The 21,727-nt window shown below is 54.8% G+C and overlaps 3 protein-coding genes across 4 annotated transcripts; all 3 read right to left on the bottom strand.

The window, feature by feature from the left end:
• Nucleotides 1-5: 5 nt before the first annotated feature.
• On the bottom strand, nucleotides 6-3,906 carry Klk1 (kallikrein 1). The gene is made up of 5 exons (XM_070000868.1): nucleotides 3,801-3,906; nucleotides 2,433-2,592; nucleotides 1,131-1,417; nucleotides 902-1,038; nucleotides 6-206 (listed from the first exon to the last, which is right to left on the bottom strand). The coding sequence occupies exons 1-5, from the start codon at nucleotides 3,844-3,846 to the stop codon at nucleotides 51-53; spliced, it is 786 nt and encodes a 261-aa protein (XP_069856969.1). The 5' UTR covers nucleotides 3,847-3,906; the 3' UTR covers nucleotides 6-50.
• Nucleotides 3,907-5,766: 1,860 nt separating this feature from the next.
• On the bottom strand, nucleotides 5,767-10,350 carry Klk15 (kallikrein related peptidase 15). The gene is made up of 5 exons (XM_070000466.1): nucleotides 10,314-10,350; nucleotides 7,399-7,549; nucleotides 6,868-7,151; nucleotides 6,475-6,611; nucleotides 5,767-6,112 (listed from the first exon to the last, which is right to left on the bottom strand). The coding sequence occupies exons 1-5, from the start codon at nucleotides 10,348-10,350 to the stop codon at nucleotides 5,960-5,962; spliced, it is 762 nt and encodes a 253-aa protein (XP_069856567.1). The 3' UTR covers nucleotides 5,767-5,959.
• Nucleotides 10,351-15,252: 4,902 nt separating this feature from the next.
• On the bottom strand, nucleotides 15,253-20,071 carry LOC138812527 (kallikrein-2-like). Of its 2 annotated transcripts, none has more exons than XM_070000463.1 (5): nucleotides 20,008-20,071; nucleotides 18,465-18,624; nucleotides 16,866-17,152; nucleotides 16,278-16,414; nucleotides 15,253-15,924 (listed from the first exon to the last, which is right to left on the bottom strand). In XM_070000463.1, exons 1-5 carry the CDS (start codon nucleotides 20,051-20,053, stop codon nucleotides 15,769-15,771), a joined length of 786 nt encoding a protein of 261 aa, XP_069856564.1. In that variant the 5' UTR covers nucleotides 20,054-20,071; the 3' UTR covers nucleotides 15,253-15,768. The 2 variants fall into 2 exon arrangements, with proteins under 2 accessions (XP_069856564.1, XP_069856565.1); XM_070000464.1 differs by having other exon boundaries at nucleotides 16,335-16,414.
• Between the last annotated feature and the right edge of the window lie 1,656 nt (nucleotides 20,072-21,727).

Below are 21,727 nucleotides of genomic sequence, written 5' to 3'. Positions count from 1 at the left end.
ACTGGTGTGATGCGTATTTGGCTTTATTGGGAGTGGGGAGAAGGTGGCGTTCAGGAGTTGTTGTTCATAGTTTCCTCTATCCATTGCTTGTACTTGGTAACACTGGTGTAGACACCAGGCTTGTCAGGGCTGCCACATGGGACATGGCCCCAGGAGGTGATGCCTTGCAGCTCCCCATTGCAGATCAGTGGGCCCCCTGAGTCTCCCTGAGAACAGGAAACAGAGAGACAGTGAGAAAGGTCTGTGGACCAGGCTGGAAGACAGGGTTCCAACACAGCAGTGAGGGGGAGGCAACAGGGTCCAGCTGGAAAGGCCAGAGGAGCTAGGTGACCCTTCCCTCCTGGCTCATCTCCCAGCCCCATTCAGGAAGCTTTCTGGGACTAGGCAGAACACATGCCACAGGAGACACTGTGATATGGAGGTGTGCAGTACTTGCCAGGATGGGGGTTCAGGAAGGGAGGAAACTGAGGCACTGGGGGCAGCCTTGGGGCAGATGGCGGGCAGACCTCATTTCAGAATCTGAGTCTCCTCAGTTGGGCCCTGGTGGCTCAGGCCTATAATCCTAGCTGCTCTAGAGGCTGAGATCTGAGGTTCACATTTTGAAACCAGCCTGGGCAGCAAAGTCTCTGAGACTCTTTATCTCTCCAATTAACTACCCCCAAACCAGAAGGGGATCTGTGGCTCAAAGTGGGTAGAGTGCTAGCCTTGAGCAGAAAAGCACAGGGATAGGGCCAGGCCCTTTCCCACCCCATGACCAACAACCAAAAATCCCCCCAAAACTTGGAATCTGTGTCTCTTCTACCAGCCCCACTCCTGGGGCTGGAAGGCCAGATAAAGACAGACCATGATGAAGACTATAACCAGATGAAGACCCCCCCACATGGACGGAGGTGCTGCTTACCACACAGGTGTCTTTGCCACCCTCCAAGTGCCCTGCACACAGCATGAACTCCGTCACCTTCTGGGGATGTGCTTTCCTGCACACGTCATTATCCAGGAGTTTCAGGTCCACGCACTGGAGGTCATCCGGGAACTTGACTGTGGGCCAGGGAGAAAAAGCAGCTGTTAGCTCACCCAGCTGGGGCATTTCCCCCCCCCTCCCTCAGACCTGGGGGGAGGGGTAGGCTCACAGTTTTGTGGTTCGATGCTGCCCCATCCAGAAGCAATGCAGGTTGTATTGATCTCTGCTTCCTCAGTGGGCAAGACCACAGGCTCCACAGCCTTTGTGATGTCCACGGGGGCTGTCAGGCGCAGGAGCATCAGGTCGTGGCTGTAGTCCTCTCCAGGGTGACGGGTGTTGTTCTTCAGGAGGCTCAGGTTGAAGTATGGGTGCGGGAAGCTCTCACTGACCTGGGCGTACTGAGCTTCCTCTTCATCATCAAACAGGTTGTGGCGACCCAGCCAGAGCTGGTAATTGCTGGGAGGGAAATGGAGGGAGTGAGTAGGGAGGCAGAGCTGGGCAGAGACCCCTGTAAAGCAGGTATGGAAGAGTCGTAGAGGGACCAAACTGGAGACAGAGCAGGGAGTGGGAAACGGAGGAAGGGGGAGGGGAAAGGCACACCTGGGGAAATTGAGTGTATGTGTGAGGGAAGACAGGAAGGGGAGAGTGTGAAAGGCAGAGATAGAGGATAGAGGTGCAGGGGCGGAGGGTGAGAGGCAGAGGGGGACAGTGGGAATCTAGGGGTCAGGAAGGAGACAAGGCAGAGGCCATGAGACAGAGGAGGAGAAGGGAGGGGAAGAGCAGGACAGTGGAGGGAAGGGAGGGGTGAGGGGAGGAGGGCCAGGGCCCAAGCTGCTCAGCCACAGCTGGGACTGGGCTGAGAGCTTCCCAGCAGGCAGGGCCTGGCCTGAAGCCCAAGGCCTGCCCCTCCTCCAGGGCCCTGCTCCTCCCTCTCCCTCTTCCTCCCTCTCGCTCCTTCCACTTCCGCTTCCTCCCTCTCCTTCCTCCTCCCTTAGTTGCTCTCACCCAGCTCCAGGCTCCCCTGAGGCTCTGCAGGGTGGACAGAAGGGATGGGGGGGGGGACAGAGGAAAAACCTTCCCTCTCACACAGTTGAAGGACAGCCTTTCCTTTTCTCAGGGGTGCCCAGGAATCCATGCTGGGATTGTGGTCAGCAAAGAGGGAGGAGGAAGACAAGTGAGGCAGAGACCCAGAGACACAGGGGGGACAGAGGCAGGGACACCACAACTAAGAGAGATGGGGACAGAAAGGAAGACAGACGCCCAAGGATACCATGGAGAGACAGAGGTGGACACGGGGGTGGGGGATGTGGACAGGGGGTCTACCCAGCGCTCCCTCTCACTGTTCAGCACCCCTGCAGGCCCTCCCTAGCCCCCCAGCCCGCAGCCTGGCCTGAGGGGTTCTGGAAAGTCCTTGGTTGCTTTCTCCTGGAGCGGGGCTGCCTTCCTCCCCCGGCCACGGGCTCCTACTCACTCGCTGAAGCAGTGGGCAGCCGTCAGCACCCACTGGGAGTTCAACAGGACGCCCCCACACTGGAGGTTGCTATAATGATACACGGCCACCTGATAGGGTTGGGAGTATTTTTCACACTTTGAGCCTCCGATGATACGAGACTGGATAGGGGGCGCAGCACCTGCAAAGGGTCAGCGGAGACCTGGGCTCAAGATTTGAAGCAGGAGGAAGGTGCAGGGCCTGGGCTGGGCACGTGGGGATGCAGCCCCAGGTCTCAGGAGGGATCTGAGGGTCAGGGGCAGCTGGTCCTGAGTGGGAGATGAGACCCAGGAGCCTGGGCAGACAATGCCACCACAGCATCTGGGATGTGGGTCTCCGGATTGGGCTAGAAGTGGTCAGCTAGGCAGGGACAGTTAGAATTCGGGGCAAGGGCAAGAGCAGGGCCAAGGCTAGGAGAGGAGTCCTGGAGGGTTTGGGGTCCTTCCTGTCCAGTAAGATTGTCATGTCGGGGTGATGGGGCCATGAGAACAAACAGTGGTTGGGATGGTGGCGCATGCGTAGGGGCCCTGTGGGGGAGGGCGAGGGGCGCTGCTCAGGGAGGTGGGGTTCATGGCCTGAGCACTGGAGAAACTTGAGGGCATTCTCAGGACAAGCACAGAGAATGGGGTTGAGTCAGGCCCAACCACCAAGGAGACAGGAGAGGAGGGAGTTGGAATCACATGTTGGGGTGCCTAGGAGGCCAGCAGGAGGCCCTGGCTGGGTCCCAGAAAACCAGAGCTGTGCAGACGCAGTACGCAGGTGGAGAGAGCTGCAGCTTGTGGAGGATGAGTTGAAGGAAGGAGGGTCTGTGGGTGTTGGCTGGAGGGAGACTGGGGCGCTGCACAGAGCATGGGAACAGGGAGAAGGATATTGATGGACTCCCCCATGCAAGATGGGGAGCCTTCTGGTGATCCCCGCCAGTTAGTGTGGGGAGCAGGATGGTCCGCTGGATTGTGGGATGTCAGAGACGAGGTGACGTCAGCCTGCGGAAGACACCGCTGGGGTGGGAAAGACACTGGGTGTGCTGAGATTTGGGGGAGCCGCAGGCTCAAGGGTCACAGGAAAATCGGGGGTGGCGGTGGATGACCCAGGGCTAGGGGGTTCCTTGGAAGCATTGGTGAACTCCTAAGAGACAGACAGGTGGCCCAGGCCTTCCCTTCTGGCTAAGGAAGTGGGGAGGTTCTGGGGCAGAGGAGCCAGTGGGGGAAGGAGGAAGGAGGGCGGTGCCCTGGGGGACAGGGGTCTAGGGTGGGCTATGGGCTGCAGACAAGGCTGGAGGAGGTGGGAGGGAAGGATTTAGGGGTGTGGGCAAGGTGGATCCAGGGTTCCCTCCCCTTCCCCCAGTCTCACCAGTTCCCCCCAGTGACAGGGCGAGGCACAGAACCAAGAGCCACATGGTGCTAGAGGCGTCCAAGGCAGGCCAGTGGTGAAGTGGTGAGCTTGGAGCTGGAGTACCTCCTCGTGGAGTCTTTAAAAGCCCTTATCCCCACCCCCCCTACCCTTAGCGCCCCACCCCTGCCTTGCTGGCACTCAATTCTGGGCCCCGCCCCTGCTGATGGAGGCCACCTGCCCCCACCTGTCCCTGAGCTGGGGCAGAAGAGGGAGGACCTGCACCTGTTGTGGTGCAGGCTTGGTCACACTGGCTGAGTGCCCAGTGCCCAGGCCAGCTGGGGTGGGGCTGGGCAGCTCCTGGAGCCTTGCTTGGGGCCACAGAGCCAGCGAGGCATGGTGGGCAGGTGGAGAAGTATCCGACCCCTCACACAGAGCTCCAAGAAGCAATCAGGGCCCTAGTTGCTGTCACCACAAGATAGCAGCTGGCCCGTTTCAACTGGACTGTGAATCCTAGCTTTCAGAATGTTCTAGACTCAGGATCTAGAGCCTCCAATATTTTGTTCTTTTTGTAACACAAAGATGGAGCATCACCACAATCAGAACACCTTCAGAGACAAGAATAGGAAATAAATTTCAGGCTAAGGTTTCAAGATTCACTAAAGTTTCAAAATCCAATGACTCCCCAAAGAATGTTGGGGTGACTGTGGCTCTTCTTGTTACAGCTATGGGTGTTCAAGGTCATGCCCTGCAAAGTGCAGGAGATCTGGTCTACCTCTCTTCCTTGGTGAAGACTTGCATCACAAATTCCTATTACCACCCGAGCCCTACCAAGAAAAGATCTCAGTCTCAAGGATGAAGTTTGTGTGCTTCAAGATTGAGTGACCTTAAAAGTCCTATTTTGGGGGTCTCTGAGGACTATCAAGATTCCTGAACCCTCAATGGTGAAGCCATAGGCCTCCAGCCTGCTTTTTGGCTCATTGGTAAAAAGCAAAGCAGCTCATAGGGTCCACTTCTGTTACTTGTTAGGATGGTGGCTAATTTAAGAAGAGTATTCCCCTCCCCTTTGTTTTTTGGTTGTGGGGCTTGAACTCTGGGCCTGGACTCTGTCCCTCAGCTCTTCAGCTCAAGCCTAGCACTCTACCACTTGAGCCACAGCGCCACTTCTGGTTTTCTGAGTGGTTTATTGGAGATAAGAGTCTCCCGGCTTTTCCTGCCCAGGCTAGCTCTGAACCACGATCCTCAGATCTTAGCCTCCTGAGTGGCTAGGATGGCAGGCGTGAACCAGCCTGGCAGTATTTTCTTTTTTGCCAAGGCTATCAGCTGTCAAGATACTTAGAACTAAATATTGAAGAGAAAGAAGTCATTTACTCTTTGTGACCCAGTGCATGTAGGGTCCCCAAACCAGGATCCAGAGATCAAGAATATTTGGACAGTGCTGCTTTTCACTAGTTCATAAGCATTGCCTTGTTGAGCCTGGTGCTGGTGGCTCACACTTGGATGAGATCTGAGGATGAGATCTGGGTTTGAGACTAGCCCAGACAGGAAAGTCTGTGAGACCTCTATCTCCAAATAATCAGCAAAAAGCCAGAAGTGGAGGTGTGGCTCAGTAATAAGAACACCAGCTTTAAGTGAAAAAAAGCTAAGGGACAATACCTAGACCCCAAGTTGAAGCCCTGGTGGTACTGGAAGGCACACACACACACACACACACACACACACACACACACACACACACACACACATGCACACAAATGCCTTTATTGAATATGATGATGCACTTTACAGACGGAAAAACCAACAATGGGTGTGGCTGGGCCATTAATCGGTGTTTATGTGCGTGGTTGCACACTTCTGCTGGGTGAACAGTACCCTGCTCGGAGTCATTTCCCCTCAGCCAGGGACTGGGAACATGGGTGAAATGGAGCCGCTCCCCACCTAGCCTCTGCCACCCATTTCACATCCTCTCAGAAGAAAGTCACAGAAATTTGCACAGACGAGGTATGGGCAGCTCGCTCTGCTGTCTTGGTGTTGAGTGGGCGAATTTGGAGGCCGGCTTTGGCTTGGAGAGGGCGGAGCCTCATTCCTGGCTACAATGGGGGGGCAGTGAGTGGCCAAATTTGTTCTGGGTCAGGGTGGGCACTTCTGTTCAGGTTGGGACTCGGGGCACAGGCCAGGGGTCAGTTCCTCCTCATGGTCTCTCTGATCCAGTCCAAGTAGCAGCAGACTTTGGAATAGACCCCAGGCTTGGTAGTAGTGTCACAAGGGACGTCTCCCCAGGATACCACGCCCTGCAGGACTCCCCCACAGACCAGGGGTCCCCCCGAGTCACCCTGTGGGGACAATGGAGACTCAAGTAGGAGCTTCCTGAATCCTGTGTCCTCATCTTCATTCTAGTCACTGCTGGACTCCAATCTAACCACTGCCTCACACCTAACCCAATGGAGCAGCAATTCACTCAAACTTGGCTGCACCCAAGACCTTTCCTGTGCACCCCAACTCAGCCTAGCTAGATCCCACTCATCCAGACCAGTCCCGGCTCCGACCTCACCACCATTCCAACCGCTCCTGCTGCACCAGCGCTGAATCCAACCCTCAAACCCTCTCTGGCCCCAAGCAAACAACCTAAGCCAACTCTGGCACCCCCAACATGTCCCCTCCCGGGCCTCCCTCCAGTGGGACACCCCTCCCTGACCTCACAGGAGTCTGTGCCGCCGCCCTCCACTCCTGCGCACACCATGGTATCCCTCAGGCGGCCTGGGTAATCCTTGTTACAAGATGTGTCTGGGATGATGCTGATGTTGGCACAATGCAAAGTGTCCGGCAGACTCACTGAAGAAGACAGTGGATGTGGAAGAGAGCTGTACTTCCTCTGGTATTTTGGAGTTACGTAGAGATAAGAGTTGCACAGACTATCTTGTCAGGCTGGCTTTGAGCTGTGATCCTCCGATCTGAGCCTCCCGAGTAACTGGGCACAGGCATGAGCCACTGTGCGTGGCCTTAGATTCATACTTCTGTCCCTTCCCCCCTCAGGGAAGGAAGATAGATTTCCTCGAAGCCTGCCACCCAAGCCCACCCTTTCACTGACCTTGTGACGTGGGGCTTCCTGTAGTCCCAGACTCATTGTCTGACACCAGGCCCCAGCCCGATACCACGCAGGCCTCACCGGGGTGTGGGCAGCGCGTGGGCAGGGCCAGGGGTCGAACCTGTGGAGTGAGGTTCACGGGGCGGGCCAGCTGCAGCAGCATGATGTCGTGGAGGTGGCTGCGTGGCTCATAGCCGGGGTGCGGGATGGTGCGGAGTACGGCCCGCAGCTGCTCCGGGCCCTCGTGCTTCCGCAGATTGTGCTCACCCAGGTGCACATTCATGAAGCTGGGCAGGAAGGAGCAGTCGGAGAGGTCAAAGACTGGGAAAGCTCTCTCAACTCCTCCTGGGATTTAAGGGTTCAGAACCCACAAACCCCAGCTGAGGCCTTGACCCCCACCTTTTCCTCCTTCAGAACCCAAGAGGGAGAGTCCCTCTGCCATTCAAGCCCTGGAGTACGGGTATCGGGGTGGGCATTGCGATTCCCCTGCCCACCCACCCAGCCATGCATCTCCCTCCCACCTGGCCTTCATACCGCGTTTGGCAGTGGGCAGCAGACAGCACCCAGCGTGGCGAGATGAGGGAGGCCCCGCAGTTGAAGCGCCCACGCTCGTACAGGGCGACTTGCCACGGCTGGGAGTGGGGTGGGCACTCTTCTCCTTCTAGAACCTTGTCGCCATCTCGGGCTGTTAGGAGAGGGGACAAGGGTCTCCTCAGCAACCCTGACCCCCTAGCCTTACTGGTACTTCTCTACTGTACCCCCCCTCCCCCAGTTTAGGAAGCCCTTGCTATTTGCTCAGGGGCCCTAACCTCGGGCCTGGACAGGGCCTGGGTACAGGGGCGGGGAGGAATCACCCACAGACAGGGTGATCCCTTGGGAAGTGTCATTTGAGGTCACGCTATTGTCACAGACGTGGCCACTCGGTGTGGCACGCAGACTTGGCTCACAGTGACCTATCAGCACGATCATGCCTGCACACACGTGCACGTCTCCAGGCCCAGGACAGACAGGGATGGCACCAAAATCCATGCACAGACACCTGAGCCACTATGTCAGGACTGACAGCAGAAACACCCCTGTGTGTGTCTGGACACAGGCGGTTACGGCAGGCACACGCATGCGCACAGCAGCGTCTGCAGGCCCAAGGAGAGCAGAGGCTGAGGCATTGGTGTCATGGATGTGCATATTTGCACACAGAGAAGGCGAGGCTTTACTCCTGGGTTCAAATGCACTGGCTGTGAGACCGAGAGAGACTTGACTTCTCTGTTCCTCCCTAGTCTTGTCTGGAAAACGAGATGGGCTATAAAGATGAAATAAGAGACAAATGCCTTGCCCCCTGTGATTGCTTAATTAGCATAGCTTATTTAGTGGGTTTATTTATTTATGGGGGACTTTATGGGGATGGGCAGCTTGTAGACACACAGATGGTCAAAGGAAGGCAGATGTCCACACAGACTCAGACACAGGGTCAAGGTCAAAAATGTGATTCATCTCCAAGCCATTTTGTCATCATTAAAGATCCAGAACCCAGTGCTGGTGGCTCACGCCTGGCATTCTGGCTATGCAAGCGGCTGAGATCTGAGCACCAAGGTTCAAAGCCAGCCTTGGGCAGGAAAGTCTGTGGGCTTTTCATCTCCAATGAAGGACCAAAAAGCTGGAAGTGGAGCTGTGGCTCAAGAGGTAGAGCACCAACCTCGAGGAGAGAAACTTAAGAACAGCGCCCAGGACCTGAGCTCAAGCCCCAGAACAACCCCCATCTCTCTCTCTCTCTCTCTCTCTCTCTCTCTCTCTCTCTCTCTCTCTCTCTCTCTCTCACACACACACACACACACACACTCTCCAGACATCAACTTAGAAGGCCCACACCTTCCCCTCCCCAGATCGGCCTCCACGTAGCAGACAGACACATAGCAGTAGACACAGCCTTGCAACAGGACGCTGTCACCCATCTCCAGATCATCTACCTCCACATGGGCGGGCATCGTGCCAAAGGACATAATCAGGTTTTGTTTGCTTGTTTTTTTCCAGGTCTCCAGACCCACAGCCCCCCTGCATGGTGCAGTGTAGATGGGACCCCCCCTACCATCCCCTGGAGGTTCAAAGTGGTCCATGGGGCTAGACTGGTACCCAATACTCCTAGCTCTGCCCACCAAGGTCAGGAACTGGAGGCCAGGGGAATGCGGATGTGTGGCCAAGGGGCTTAAGAGAGGAAGGGCGAGGCGTCCTCTGGAGGAGGGCGAGGGCCAGCAGCTGAGACCGGTCTGCACCTGGCCAGTCCAAGCTGGAGAAAGGTAGAGGCCTCAGCTGGGTGCAGCAGGCAGGTGGGGGGCAGGGAGGAAAGGGTATGGGGAGAGCCCCAGGGGTGCTGGCAGCAGAGAGGAGGTCTGAAGGCCCCAGGGGGAACCAGGGTCATGTGCAGGCTGGCCGTGGGAGGGCAGGTAGTGAATATCTTCCTCCTCCACTCAGGGCTCAGGCATCCGGTTACATGTAATTTCTCCCTGGGGGGGTGGCAGTGCATGGAGCTACAGTCCAGCCATCTGGGTGACCTTGAATTTGTGGTCATCCCCCTGTGTGAACCACAGCAGCGAGGAAGTGGTGTGAATGAGTGATGCTTTTCTAGCACATTCTAAGTGCCCCATGGTGCTTACACACTAAACTCACACGAATGGGTAAGGGAATTGCTGGCATCTCTGACATATAGTTTGGCATAGAGATGTTAAGGAACTGGAAAGTGGCAGAAGCAGGATTTGAACCTAGAGTCTGCACTGTTGTTTCACCACCTGTGTGTGTGTGTGTGTGTGTGTGTGTGTGTGTGTGTGTGTGTGTGTGTGTGCACCAGTGCTGGGGTTGGAATTCAAGGACTTGGGCCCTATCCTTAGCTTTTTCACTCAAGGCTGGTGTTCTACCATTTGAACCACAGCTCCACTTCTGAGTTTTTGGTGATTAATTGGAAGTAAGAGTTCTCCTGCCCAGGCTGGCTTCGGGATGCGACCTTCAGATCTCCGCCTTCTGTGTGGCTGGGGTGACAGATGTGCACCACATGCATCTGGAGGCTTGCTACCCTCGCTCAATGCTTGCGGTGACATTAGTGGAATCTTGTTGTTGCTGTCTGGGTTAGGGGCTGTCTGACACACAGAAGGCCCAGAGAACTGAAGTGGTCTCCATAAGGTCACACAGTAAGAAAGGGTCAAACTCAGGATTCAAACTCAGGTTGGTGTTCACTGTTACAGGCAGGGAGAGGCCTCAGGTGTCACCTCTAGAGCCCAGGATGCTGGTCAGGTGGCTGGGGTGGGGGTGGGGGAGAAGTACAGATGAGAGGTGGTTGTAGGTAGCTGGCGGGGGCCAATGGAGGTGGGGCCATTAAGTGGTCTCTGTGTAAGATGAGGCCTGACAGGTCCCAGGACCCATTCTGGGGCAGAAGGGCACCAGCCTCCCACAGACCCCATCACCTGCAGATGTCATCAGGAAGAAGGCGAGAAGCCACATTGTGGAGGAGGGGCCAGGCTCCGCTGAGATCTGGAGACAGAGTGAAAGCTGGGGTGAGTCTGGAACCCCTGTGTCCCATTATGGTCCTTCTAGATCCCAACTCACTCCGTGGGCTTCCTCCTTAAGAAACTTCTTAGCCAGGCTGCTGGGGCTCCCAGCTGTCACCCTAGCTACTCAGGAAGCTGAGAGCTGAGGATCACCATTCAAAGCCAACCCTGGGCAGGAAACTCCTTGAGACTCTTATCTTTAACCACCAAATAGTCAGAAGTACAGCTGTGACTCGAGTGGTAGAGTGCCAGCCTTGAACATAAAAGCTCAGGAACAGTAGCACACAGGTCCTGGGTTCAAGTCTCAGGACTGATGTGCGCATACCCACAAAATTTCTTCTCACCATGCCTTCCTCCCTCTCCCACAGTCACTGCCTACTGTTTCCCCAGGATCTTTACCTCAGGAAGACTCCACTGATCTCTAGGCACCCGGAAGACCCAGGGATCCCCCAGCCTGTCTCACCTCAGTCGCTGGCAAAAGTCTCAGAGCCCTGGCTCAGACCCTGTCTCAGCCTCTTACCCAGTCTCCAGGGGTTCCCTACCCTGTTCTCCACCCCAGCCCTCCGAGGGGGTCTTCCTAACCCAGAGCTGCCCATGGCCCCCCCTACACCCAGCCTGCTTAGGACCCCTAATGGCCCCCAGATGGAGTTTCAGCCTTTGGTCCCCCCACCCACCCAATTCAGGGTCATGAGTCAATTGTCGACTTCAGTTTTCAGGACCTTGTCCTTTTGGACTAGGCCATTGCTACTGTTTCCTCCTTGTGACCTCACGCCTGCAGCTAACCTACTAGGTTAGGCCACATCCTCCTTGAGAGGCCTTTCCTCACCCACAGTGCTGTCTGTGTCCCCTTCTACTCCCCCCTGCATCAGACCAGGAGCCCGCTCTGGGCAGGCCTGCTCTGACTGGACTTGCATTTCCTAGTTCTACTGCCTCAGGACCTGGCAGGTGGGAGATCTGGGGAGTGAGTTAGTGTCCCCTCTATTCCCCGAATCTGTGTTTGTCCTGTGAGGCCTGGCCCCACTCTTAGGAGCCTTCTGGATCTCCTCCAGGGCCTGTCTTGCCTCTGATGGACCAGTTCCCCACACACGCCAAGGCTGGGCTTCTTCCTGCTCCCCCATCGAGGGCCCTGGAGTTCAGTCATGTCTTCTGTGTCCCCAGCACTGCCTGGCTCGAGGCCTGGCACGCAGGAAGCCTCAGGCTGCTTCTGAACCGACTCGAACCAGGATCGCTCATGACCATGTCCTTGGTTCTAGGACGTGTGTCTTCAGGGTCACCCTTCTGGTCCCTCCTCTCCCTCCTCCCCCTTTTGGGGCTCCTGGCAACTTCCAAGACATTTTCTTAGTTCTGATTCAACCTGTAGCCGCAGCAAAGGACACCTGGGCCTACCATGTGCCCTTGACACTTTTTCCCCCTACCCTCTCCCCGCCCTGCCCCCCAGTTTCCCCTCACCACCCCCTTCCAAGTGTTTTCTCAAAGGTCTCACCCCCTCTAGATCCTCCAGCAGCTTCTTGGGGCACTCAGATGGCAGGAGAGGGCATGGTCACTGGAGAGCCTGCCTTTATAAGCTCTCAGCCCCTCCTGGGTCTGGGGATGGGGTGGGGTGGGGTGGGAGGTGGCTCAGAGCTAGCTTTATGGGCAGGACGCTGGGGTGGCTGGTGGGGCGGGGGACTTGGTCTAATGAGCGTTTATTAGAATGAAGCTATTGTGTGAGTCTGTCAGGAGCTCCTCCCCAGGGCCTAGTGCACCCAAGGCAGGGGTGGGGGAGCCCAGGGCAGAAAATTGGAGGATGGCAAAATACAGAGGCTGGGATTTGGGATGTAAGCCTATAGGAACTGCAGTCTTCCTGTTGCTTCTCTGATGGGGAGTTCCGGTACTTGTATTCTACATCTGGGTCATGGGTTCTGGATTTGTGTTTGGTATTGATGACCTGAAGTCTGTGTAGTCTGGGTTTTTTGGAGGTCTGGAGTCTGCATCTTGGGGTGGGGCTTTTTTTTTTTTTGCCAGTCTTGGAGCTTGAACTCAGGGCCTGGGCACTGTCCCTGAGCTTCTTTTGCTCAAGGCTGGCACTCTACCAATTGAGCCACAGCTTTACTTCCAGTTTTTTCTGTGTATGTGGTACTGAGGAATTGAACCCAGGGCTTCAGGCATGCTAGGCGAGCACTCTACCACTAAGTCATATCCCCAGTCCCAGGGGGATGAGGCCTTTGTTTCGCCTTTGAGTCAGACTGGATTCTGGATCCCAGGCCTTCACATTTAAAAGCCAGACTTGGGCCAGGTGTGATGGTGAACACCTATAACCCCAGCTATTCCGAGGCAGAGAGAGGATTGTGTTCCAATGTCAACACCAAGTAAAACTATGAGACTTTATCTTAAAAAAAAAAAGAAAAAACAAACCCAGAAAACCCACCACCACCACTACCACCACCACCACCACCAAAACCATCTGGGCCCTGGGTGGCTCACGCCTATAATCCTAGCTACTCAGGAGACTGATATCTGAGGACCAAAGTTCAAAGCCAGCCCAGGCAGTCTATGAGACTCTTATCTCCAGTTAACCACCAAAAAACTGTAATTGGTGCTGTAACTCAAAATGATAGAGTGCTGGTAAGAAATGTATGCATTATCCTGCCCATGTAATTGTAGCCCCTCTGTACAGTATGTTCTCAAATAAAATAAAATACAATTAAAAAAATTAAAAAAAATGATAGAGTGCTAGCCTTGAGCAAAGAGCTCAGAACAGTGCCCAGGCCCTGAGTTCAAGCCACATGAGCAAAACAAAACAACACCCCAAAACCCCAAACCCTAAAAGCAGAAGGCTTGCTTTGCAAGCATGAGACTGAGTTCAAATTTGAAGTCCTGGCCACAGAAAAACAAAACAAAACACCAGGGCTGGTGTTTGGAATTTGGCACTTAAGGTCAGAACTTTTGTATTTCTTTAGGTCTGCAGTACAAACACTAGATTTTGGATTGTGTGTGTGAGGTGTGTGTGTGTGTGTGTGTGTGTGTGTGTGTGTGTGAGTTTGGGTGTGTGTGAGTGTGGGTGTGTGTACTGAGGCTTAAACTTAGGCTATGGGTGCTTTCCCTTAGCTTTGTTGTTTAAGCCTGGCTGAAGCTCTACCATTTGAACCACAGCTCCACTTCTGACTTTTTAATTTTGCTGGTTAATTGGAATAAGAGTATCATGGGGGCTGCGAATGTGGTTTAGTGGTAGAATGCTTGCCTAGCATGCACGAAGCCCTGGTTCAATTCCTCAGAACCACATAAATGGAAAAAGCCAGAAGTGGTGTTGTGGCTCAAGTTGTAGAGTGCTAGCCTTGAGAAAAAAAAGAAGCTCAGGGACAATCCCCAGGCCCCAGGACTGGCAAAAGAAAAAAAAAAGCCCCATGAACTTTTCTGGCCAGGCAGGAACCATGTCATCATCATGATGTCATTCATGTCACCAGATCTCAGGCTTCTGAGAAGCTAGGATAACAGGTGTGAGCCACTGGCACCCAGATGAATTTTGGGTTTTGGATTTTGGCATGTGGATTCTGGCATCTAGGTCTAGACTTACGTTCGGAGTGCTGGGTCTGGAGTTTCAAATCTACATTGCACATCTAAAAGGCTGGACCAGGGCTGGGAGTGTGGCTCAGTGGTGGAGTGCTTGCTTAGCATGCATGAAGCCCTGGGTTCAATTCCTCAGTACCACATACACAGAAAAAAACCGGAAATGATGCTGTGGGCTCAATTGGTAGAGTGCTAGCCTTGAGAAAAACAAGCTCAGGGACAGTGCCCAGGCCCTGAGTTCAAGCCCTAGGACTGACCAAAAAAAAAAAAAAAAAAAAAAAGAGGTTGGACCAGAGAATGGGCCTGACTTCCAGGCTTCTGGGCTTCCAGGATCTTGCATGTAGAGTATAGACTTATGCTCAAGTCTTGTTGTGGATCCTACAGCCTTGATTCTGGGTTCTGAAGCTGGAATCTGGAGTTTGAATTCTGGAGCCTACAGATCATCACAAAGATGATCCAAGGCCTCAGGTATTTAAGTTTGGCTTCTGGAGTCTCAGAACCCCAGAGACCTTGAAGCAATTGTCTAGATGTCTGACTAATGAGAGGGTCCAAGCATGGGAGGGACTGTTCTGGGGCCTTCTAGCAAAGGACAAAACGTGTCATAAGCCTGCCCCACCCTGGGTCTACAAAGTCATTGTCATCTTCATGGAAAATACCTTCCTGACTGGGGTGAGAACAACAGGATCTCTGTATTTCTAGAATAGCAGACTTTGGTATTTGTAGGCCCTAACACATTCTGGCAGACTAGGTCAATAGGGGTGTGTGTGTGTGTGTGTGTGTGTGTGTGTGTGTGTGTGTGTGTGTGTGTGTGTGTGTGTGTGTGTGTGCCAGTACTGACTCTAGCTATAGTGGCATTTTGAGGTAAAAGTTCCTGAGTTCTGCGCTAGTCCTCTCAGCATTCAGCTGATTCTAGTCCTGGTTCCCCAGGTACAGAAACTGGGCAAGGAACATCGCCTTTCTCAGACAGAAGATGGAGCATCGGAAGACGCCTCATTTCCAGATCATTCAGATGTGGTGCCTTTTCTGAATTTCCCAGAGTGCTTTATCAAGACTCCAGTTTTGCCAGGTGTTGTGATTCAAGTGGTAGAGTATCTGCCTAGCAAGAGCTGGGCCTTGATTTCAAACCCAAGTACCAACAAAGTAGAGTTAACAAAGCAAACCCCAGTTCACAGATGGGTAAATTGAGGTGCAGATAGAGAACATAGATAGGTGGCAGTGTACTGCCACCCTTTAACCCTTAGGTTGTGCTGGGAGGAGTCAAGAAGCAAAAAATCTCTTTTTGCTGTCCTGGAGGAAACCTACCACAAGATGGCACCAAAGTATGCTTGTTCGTCCATGTGAGGGAGGAAGGATGGGCCTAGAGCCTTGGGTCTGAGGGAGGAAGGCTAGGGTCTACAGTCCATGGTCCCTGAAGGAGGGATAGGCCTTGGGCAGGGACAGCAGGTTTAGTGGGTCTTGGTAGGGGCATGATGTACTGACCCAATCCAAAGCAAAAAAGACCATAGGACTTCTCTACATGGCTGCACAGTGGGTTGAATCTACCTAATGACACAGTAGCTACCACTTGAGCCACACTTCCACTTGTGGCTCTTTGGTGGTTAATGGGAGATAAAACTTTGCTGCACAGGCTGGCTTCCAACTGTGATCCTCAGATCTCAGCCTCCCGAGTAGCTAGGATTATAGGTATGAACCAGCAGCGTCCAGTAGTCTCAGGTTTTGACCAGCTGAGCTCTGAGCCTTCCAGGGACCTGGAGTCTAGAAGGGTGGGAAGATGCCACAACTTGGTAGGGGCTCCATTTTCCTAGGGGGTGCCCGGCAAGGCCACTCAGGGGTTGGCTATCATGATGTCTTCGATCCACTTGCGGTAGGGCATCAGCTTGGTGTACAGGGCAGGCCTTCTGGGCAAGGCACAGGGGTCGCCACCCCACGATGTGAGACCTTGCAGCATGCCATTACAGATGAGTGGACCCCCTGAGTCACCCTGAGGGTCAAAGCGACAGAGACAGAGTGAGGAGGTGAGCCCCAGTACCTGCCCCGGGAACCCCCATCCGTCAGACCTGACAGATCACCTGGGTATATGGGAATGTCTCCCAAGCTCAGTTCCGGAAGGAGTGAGCCGTTGCATGAGAGAGAGAGAGAGAGAGAGAGACAGTGGCTGGAGCGAGGGAGGTGAGGGAGGGTGCAGTGGGAGGGGAACTTGGTGGGGAGGGGTACCCCCGGAGAGCATTTACTCCAAGACGGTGGGCTGGCCTCAGGTCCAGCAAAGAATTAGGGTGCCCTCACTCTGTTCCCCTCAAGATCATGGGCCGGGTGGGGGAGAGGGGCCTGGCTCACTATACAGGTGTCCTTGCCGCCTTTCAAGCGCCCAGCACACAGCATGAACTCCGTCACCTTCTCGGAATAGACTTCTTCACATATGCCGTTGGACAAGAGTCTGAGGTCTACGCACTGCAAGGTCTTGGGGAACAAGGCTGAGGGCCAGAGAGAAAGACGGCTGCAGTGTGGACTCTTTGGACCACGGCCCCACACTGAGCCCGCCCCTCACGGCAGGCCCCGCCCTCTGCTGCAGGCCACACCCATCGGACCCTCCTCTCCCCATCGGTCCCGCCCTCACCCTTGGTCCCGCCCCTCACCATCGATCCCATCCTTCACCACTAGCCTCGCCCCTTATCATTAGTCCCACCCTCATCACTAGCCACGCCCCTCTCCTTGAGCTCTATGCTCTCCACCAGCCCTGCTTGCTCATCCGCCCCCTGAACTTTATGTGACAAGGCCCCTCACCACTAGCCCCGCCCACTTGGTGGCCTCGCCCTCGTCACTAGCCATGCCCACGCGGTGGCTCCGCCCCTCGCCACCAGCCCCGCCCCCCCGCAGTGTTTTGAGGTCTCAGATCTAGGCGGCCAGGTCGGGGGGCAGGCGCACATATTTGGGGATGGATGCTGCCCCAGCCTGAGGCGAAGCAGGTGCTCCCTAGCGAGGGCTCCTCGGTGGGCAGGCCCAGGACCTGGACGGCGTCGGTGATGTTGGCAGGCACCGACAGGCGGAGCAGCATCAGGTCGTGGCTGCCGTCGGAGTCTGAGCCCGGGTTTCTGCCCTCCAGGAGGCTCATGTCGTACAGCGGGTGTGGAAAACTGTGTCTGACTGCGACGCGCTGCGCTGAGTCTTCATCCTCCAACAGGTTGTGGCGACCCAGCCAGACCTGGCTAGTGCTGCGAGGAGGAGCAGGGGTGAGGGAAGGCGTGGGGAGACGGGGCAGGGGTGTCAGGAGGGTCCCAGGGAGAGTCGGTGAGAAACAAGGACGGGCTGGGAATGTGGCTTCGTGGTAGAGTGCCTCTTGAGCATGCATGAAGCCCTGGGTTGGATTCCTTAGTACCACATACACAAAGGCCGGAAATGGATCTGCGGTTCAAGTGGTAGAGAGTTAGCCTGAACAAAAGAAGCTCAGGGACAGTGCCTGGGCCCTGAGTTCAAGCCCCAGGACTGGCAGAAAGAAGGAAAGAATAAAAGAAAGAAAGAAAGACAGAAAGAAAGGAAGAAAGGAAGGAAGGAAAGAAAGAAAAAAAAGAAAAGAGGGGGAAGACACATCTGGGAAAATCGTGTAAGCCGGGCGTTGGTGTGAAAGACACATACATACAGAGATAAACAGAGGAGAGAGGCTAGGGGAAGTGAGAGGCAGAGGGGGACAATGGGAACCTAGGGGGCAGGAAGGAGGGGGTGAAAAAGAGACAAGGCAGAGGCCATGAGAAAGATAGAGGAGAAGGGAGGGGAAAATCAGGACAGCAGAGGGAGGGGAGAGGTGAGGGGAGGAGGGCCAGGGCCTGAGATGCCCAGCCACAGCGGGAACTGAGCTGAGGGCTTCCCAGCAGGCAGGGCCTGGCCTGAAGCCTGAGGTTGGTCCCCTTTTCCAGCACCCTGCTCCTCTCCTCCTGCACCCCTACTCTACTCTCCTCCCTCTTCTTCCTCCCCCTTCAGTTGCACCCACCCAGCTCCAGCCTCTCCAGGATCCCCTGGGGCTCTGCAGGGTGGACAGAAGGGATGGCAGGGCGGGGGGTGGCAGAGGAAAACCTTCCCTCTCACACAGTTGGGGTTTCCTTTTCTCAGGGGTGCCCTGGGGTCCACGCTGGAAGTGTAGTCAGCAGAGAGGGAAAAGGAATGAGGAGAAGGGAGACAGAGAGAGACAAGAGAGGACACAGTGATAGATGACCACAGAGATGCCAAGACATGTACAGAGATAGAGACCAGAGTCATCCAGAGATGGAAGGATACAGACCAAAAAAGGAGGACGTCGACCAAAAGCACAGCACTGAAGACACATCCAGAGACCCAGGGACCTGGAGATCCAGCTCAGCCTGTCCCTGACCCACCTGGCTTAGCACTCCCTTTCCCTCTTACCCCAGCTTCACATGAGCTCACCCAGGGAACTGCCAACTTATTCCTCTAGGTCCCTTGGTCCTGGTCATTTTTGGGAGGCTCCTGGGGCTGTGCTGTGCTCCTGAGCCATGCCCCTAGCCTTCTACTCACTCTTTGATGCAGTGGGCAGCTGTGAGCACCCACTGGGGGTGCACCAGGACTCCCCCACACACTGCCAGGCCGTGGTGAGACACAGCCACTTGCCAGGGCTGGGAATGCCGCTCACACTCCCAGCCTCCTATGACCCGGGACTGGATGAAGGGCGCAGCACCTGCAGAAGGGGACCCAGAGTTGGCAGGGCTGGGGGGACTGGACCGGGAGAAGAGCTGTGGGTTTGGAGGGATACGGGAGTGGGGGACCAGGGCGACAATACCTGGGCTGTGGACTAGATGATGGAAAGGACCCAGAATTTGGATAGTTGTCTGGGTTTGTGGGTTCCTGGCTGTTCCAATGAGGGGGACTTCATAGTTTTTATTTTTGTTGTTGTTGTTGTTGGTCATGGGGCTTGAACTCTGGGCCTGGGCACTGTCCCTCAGCTCTTCAGCTCAAGGCGAGTGCTCTACTGCTTGAACCACATGCCACTTCTGGTTTTCTGGTGGTTAATTGGAGATAAGAGTCTCATGGACTTTCCTGCCTGGGCTGGCTTTGAACCACTATCCTCAGATCTCGGCCTCCTGGGTAGCTAGGATTACAGGCGTGAGCAACCAGCACCCGGTGAGAAAGAGTTTTTGTGGGGCAAGATGTGGGCACCCAGGACACAGGCAGGGGAGGCTGTATAGGAGTTTTGTTTTTAGTTTTTGTTTCAGAGATGGGTCATGCTATATGGTCCAGGTTGGCCTTGATTCTCCTGCCTCAGTTTCTCAGGTGCTGGGATCACAGGCTGGCAGTTTGTGAAGGATCTGGGGCAAAGAGCTCATGGCCAGCTGAAAGGCCAGCTGAGAGGGGCTGTGATTTTGGCAGATCCCATGACTCTCGGAAGATGACAGGGTTTGGCAGGATCTGGGTTTTCCAAGGGGTAGATTGGAAGCCGGATACTATGTTCCAAGCCAGTGTTAATTAAGAATCTCACATGCATGGGAAAGATCAGCAGAACTTGGCAGGATTAAGGGCGGTCCTGGCATGTTTTTTATTTTATTTTATTTTGGTGCCAGTACTGGGGCTTGAACTCAGCTTGGGCACTATCCTGTAGATATTTTGCTCAAGGCTGGTGCTGTACCCACTTGAGCCCCTGCTCTGTTTTCAACTTTTTTTCTAGTTAATTGGAGATGAGAGTCTCATGGACTTCTCTGCCCAGGTTGACTTGGAACCCCGATCCTTAGATCAGCCCCCTGAATAGCTCGGATGACAGGTGTGAGCCACCTGCACCTAGTCTGGGAAGATTTGAACCCCACAAGGACAAAGATGACTTCCAATTTGGCCCCTTTTAATGAAGTGACTGGTAGCCCAAAGGAAAGGAAGTTGTGGAGTTCCTGGGAGGGCATGGTGTGGGAATCAGGGCTGGGGAAGGTTTGGGAGATACATGCATAAGCCTGGCACCTGATCTAAGGTGGACAGTGGGTGGGAGGGGCGAGGCTAGGGTGGAGAGAGGGAAGGACTTTGGGGTGAGGGCAGAGTGAGTGCCAGGGCCCCCCCTCCTGTGTTCCCATTGTCTCACCAGTCTTCCCCAGGGACAGAATGACACACAGAATCAAGAACCACATGGTGACTGGAGGTGTCCGGGCAGTAGGCGAGTTCTGAGCTGAGTAGCTTCCCAGAGGAGACTTATAAGCCCTTCCCTGCCCCAGGACCCTGCCCCTGCTTGGCTGGCACCCCATGGCTGGCCAGCATCCTGCCAGAGCTGCTTCGGCCTGGCCATCTTCCGCCAAGAGCTGTGCCAAGGGAGGAGGAGAACCTAGCACTCCTTGTTCTGTGGATACAGCTGGACGAATCCCAGGGGCAGGGCCCGTGGCTCAGGGCTCCTCCGTCTAAGTTTAGAGCTAGACAAGAGAGCGTGACCCTGAAGACAAAGTCTCATGTGCCTAAATCTCAAGCAAATTCTTCACCTCTCAAGACACAGTGTCCTCTGAGCTGTCAGCGCCATGGGCTTGGTTCATGTGTGTGTGTGTGTGTGTGTGTGTGTGTGTGTGTGTGTGTGTGTGTGTGTGTGTGTGTGTGTGTGTGTGTGTGTGTGTGTGTGTGTGTGTTATGGGGCTTAACTCTGGGCTGGGCTCTGTCTCTCAGCTCTTCAGCTCAAGGCAAGCGCTCTACCACTTGAGCCATAGCACCACTTCTGGTTTTCTGAGTGGTTTTTTGGCGATAAGAGTCTCACGGCCTTTCCTGCCCGGGCTGGCTTTGAACCACGATCCTCAGATCTCAGCCTCCTGAGTAGCTAGGTTTATGGGCGTGAGCCATCGGCACTGGCTCATGTGTTCTTTTCAAACATTCAGAGCACTCTGATTCTCGTACTCTCACACCTAGGATCTAGTCCCACAAATCTGTTTTCTCACAATAAAATTGTAGGGTTCCACATATAATAAAATCTCAGGGTTCCACGCAGTCCTCTGCCTAGTGTTCTTTGGTCCTGACACAGAGCGGTGGAGACCATGTGTGCTGAATGCCAGGGGAGAGGGAAAAGAGGGAGTGAGGGGGAGAGAGGGAGAGGGGGAGAAGGGAGGGGGGACATAGAGGCAGCAGTGAGTGGTGGAGAGGAAGGGATATGAGAGGAGGCGGCCCAGGGGCCTGAGGGTGAGGCTAAGGCACACAGGGCTGTGAGTTAGATTGGTGGGGTCCTGGGTGGGGCTGTGTCCTGCCTTATCCTGGAAGACTCAGCTCATCTCAGTGTGGGGACAGCAAACTTGCACTCAGATTCCTCACAGAGAAATGACCACTGTTCCTGCTTATGGTGTCCTGTGGGGGAAATGCACACCAGGCATCCCACGGGCAGACCGTTGGCTCCAGATGTGGGACCACAGCTCTTCCCAGCTCACAGCTGCTTGTGCCCTTCTGTGGTCCCTGGAATTCGGGTCCTCTCCCAGACCTGTGAGGTCCCTATCTCTTCAGTCTCCTTTTCTCGTTGTTCCCAGGTCAGCATGAGCTGAGATGTCCTCCTTCCCTTCCTCCCTCCCTTCCTCCTTCCCTCCCTCCCTTCCTCCTTCTCTCCCTCCATCCCCCCTCTCTCTTTTCTCTCACTATCTCTTTCTCCTCCCTTTCTGAGACACCACGTAAGGATTGGTGGGCACATTCTTTAGCTTTAGGGTTCATCCAGTTGCTACTCAGCCCTTCTGCAGCAAAAAATAGCTCAGGAACAACACCCAGGCCCTGAGTTCTAGCCCCAGGACCAGGACATAGCCACACACCAGAGGACATCAGAGCTTGCTAACATTTTGTTTTAATGG

This window comes from Dipodomys merriami, unplaced genomic scaffold (assembly GCF_024711535.1).
Source record: "Dipodomys merriami isolate MVZ:Mamm:240054 unplaced genomic scaffold, mDipMer1.0.p SCAF_57, whole genome shotgun sequence".
Classification (NCBI taxonomy): domain Eukaryota; kingdom Metazoa; phylum Chordata; class Mammalia; order Rodentia; family Heteromyidae; genus Dipodomys; species Dipodomys merriami.
Note: the sequence above shows the minus strand (reverse complement) of the source record. Positions and strands in the feature narration are given on the sequence as shown.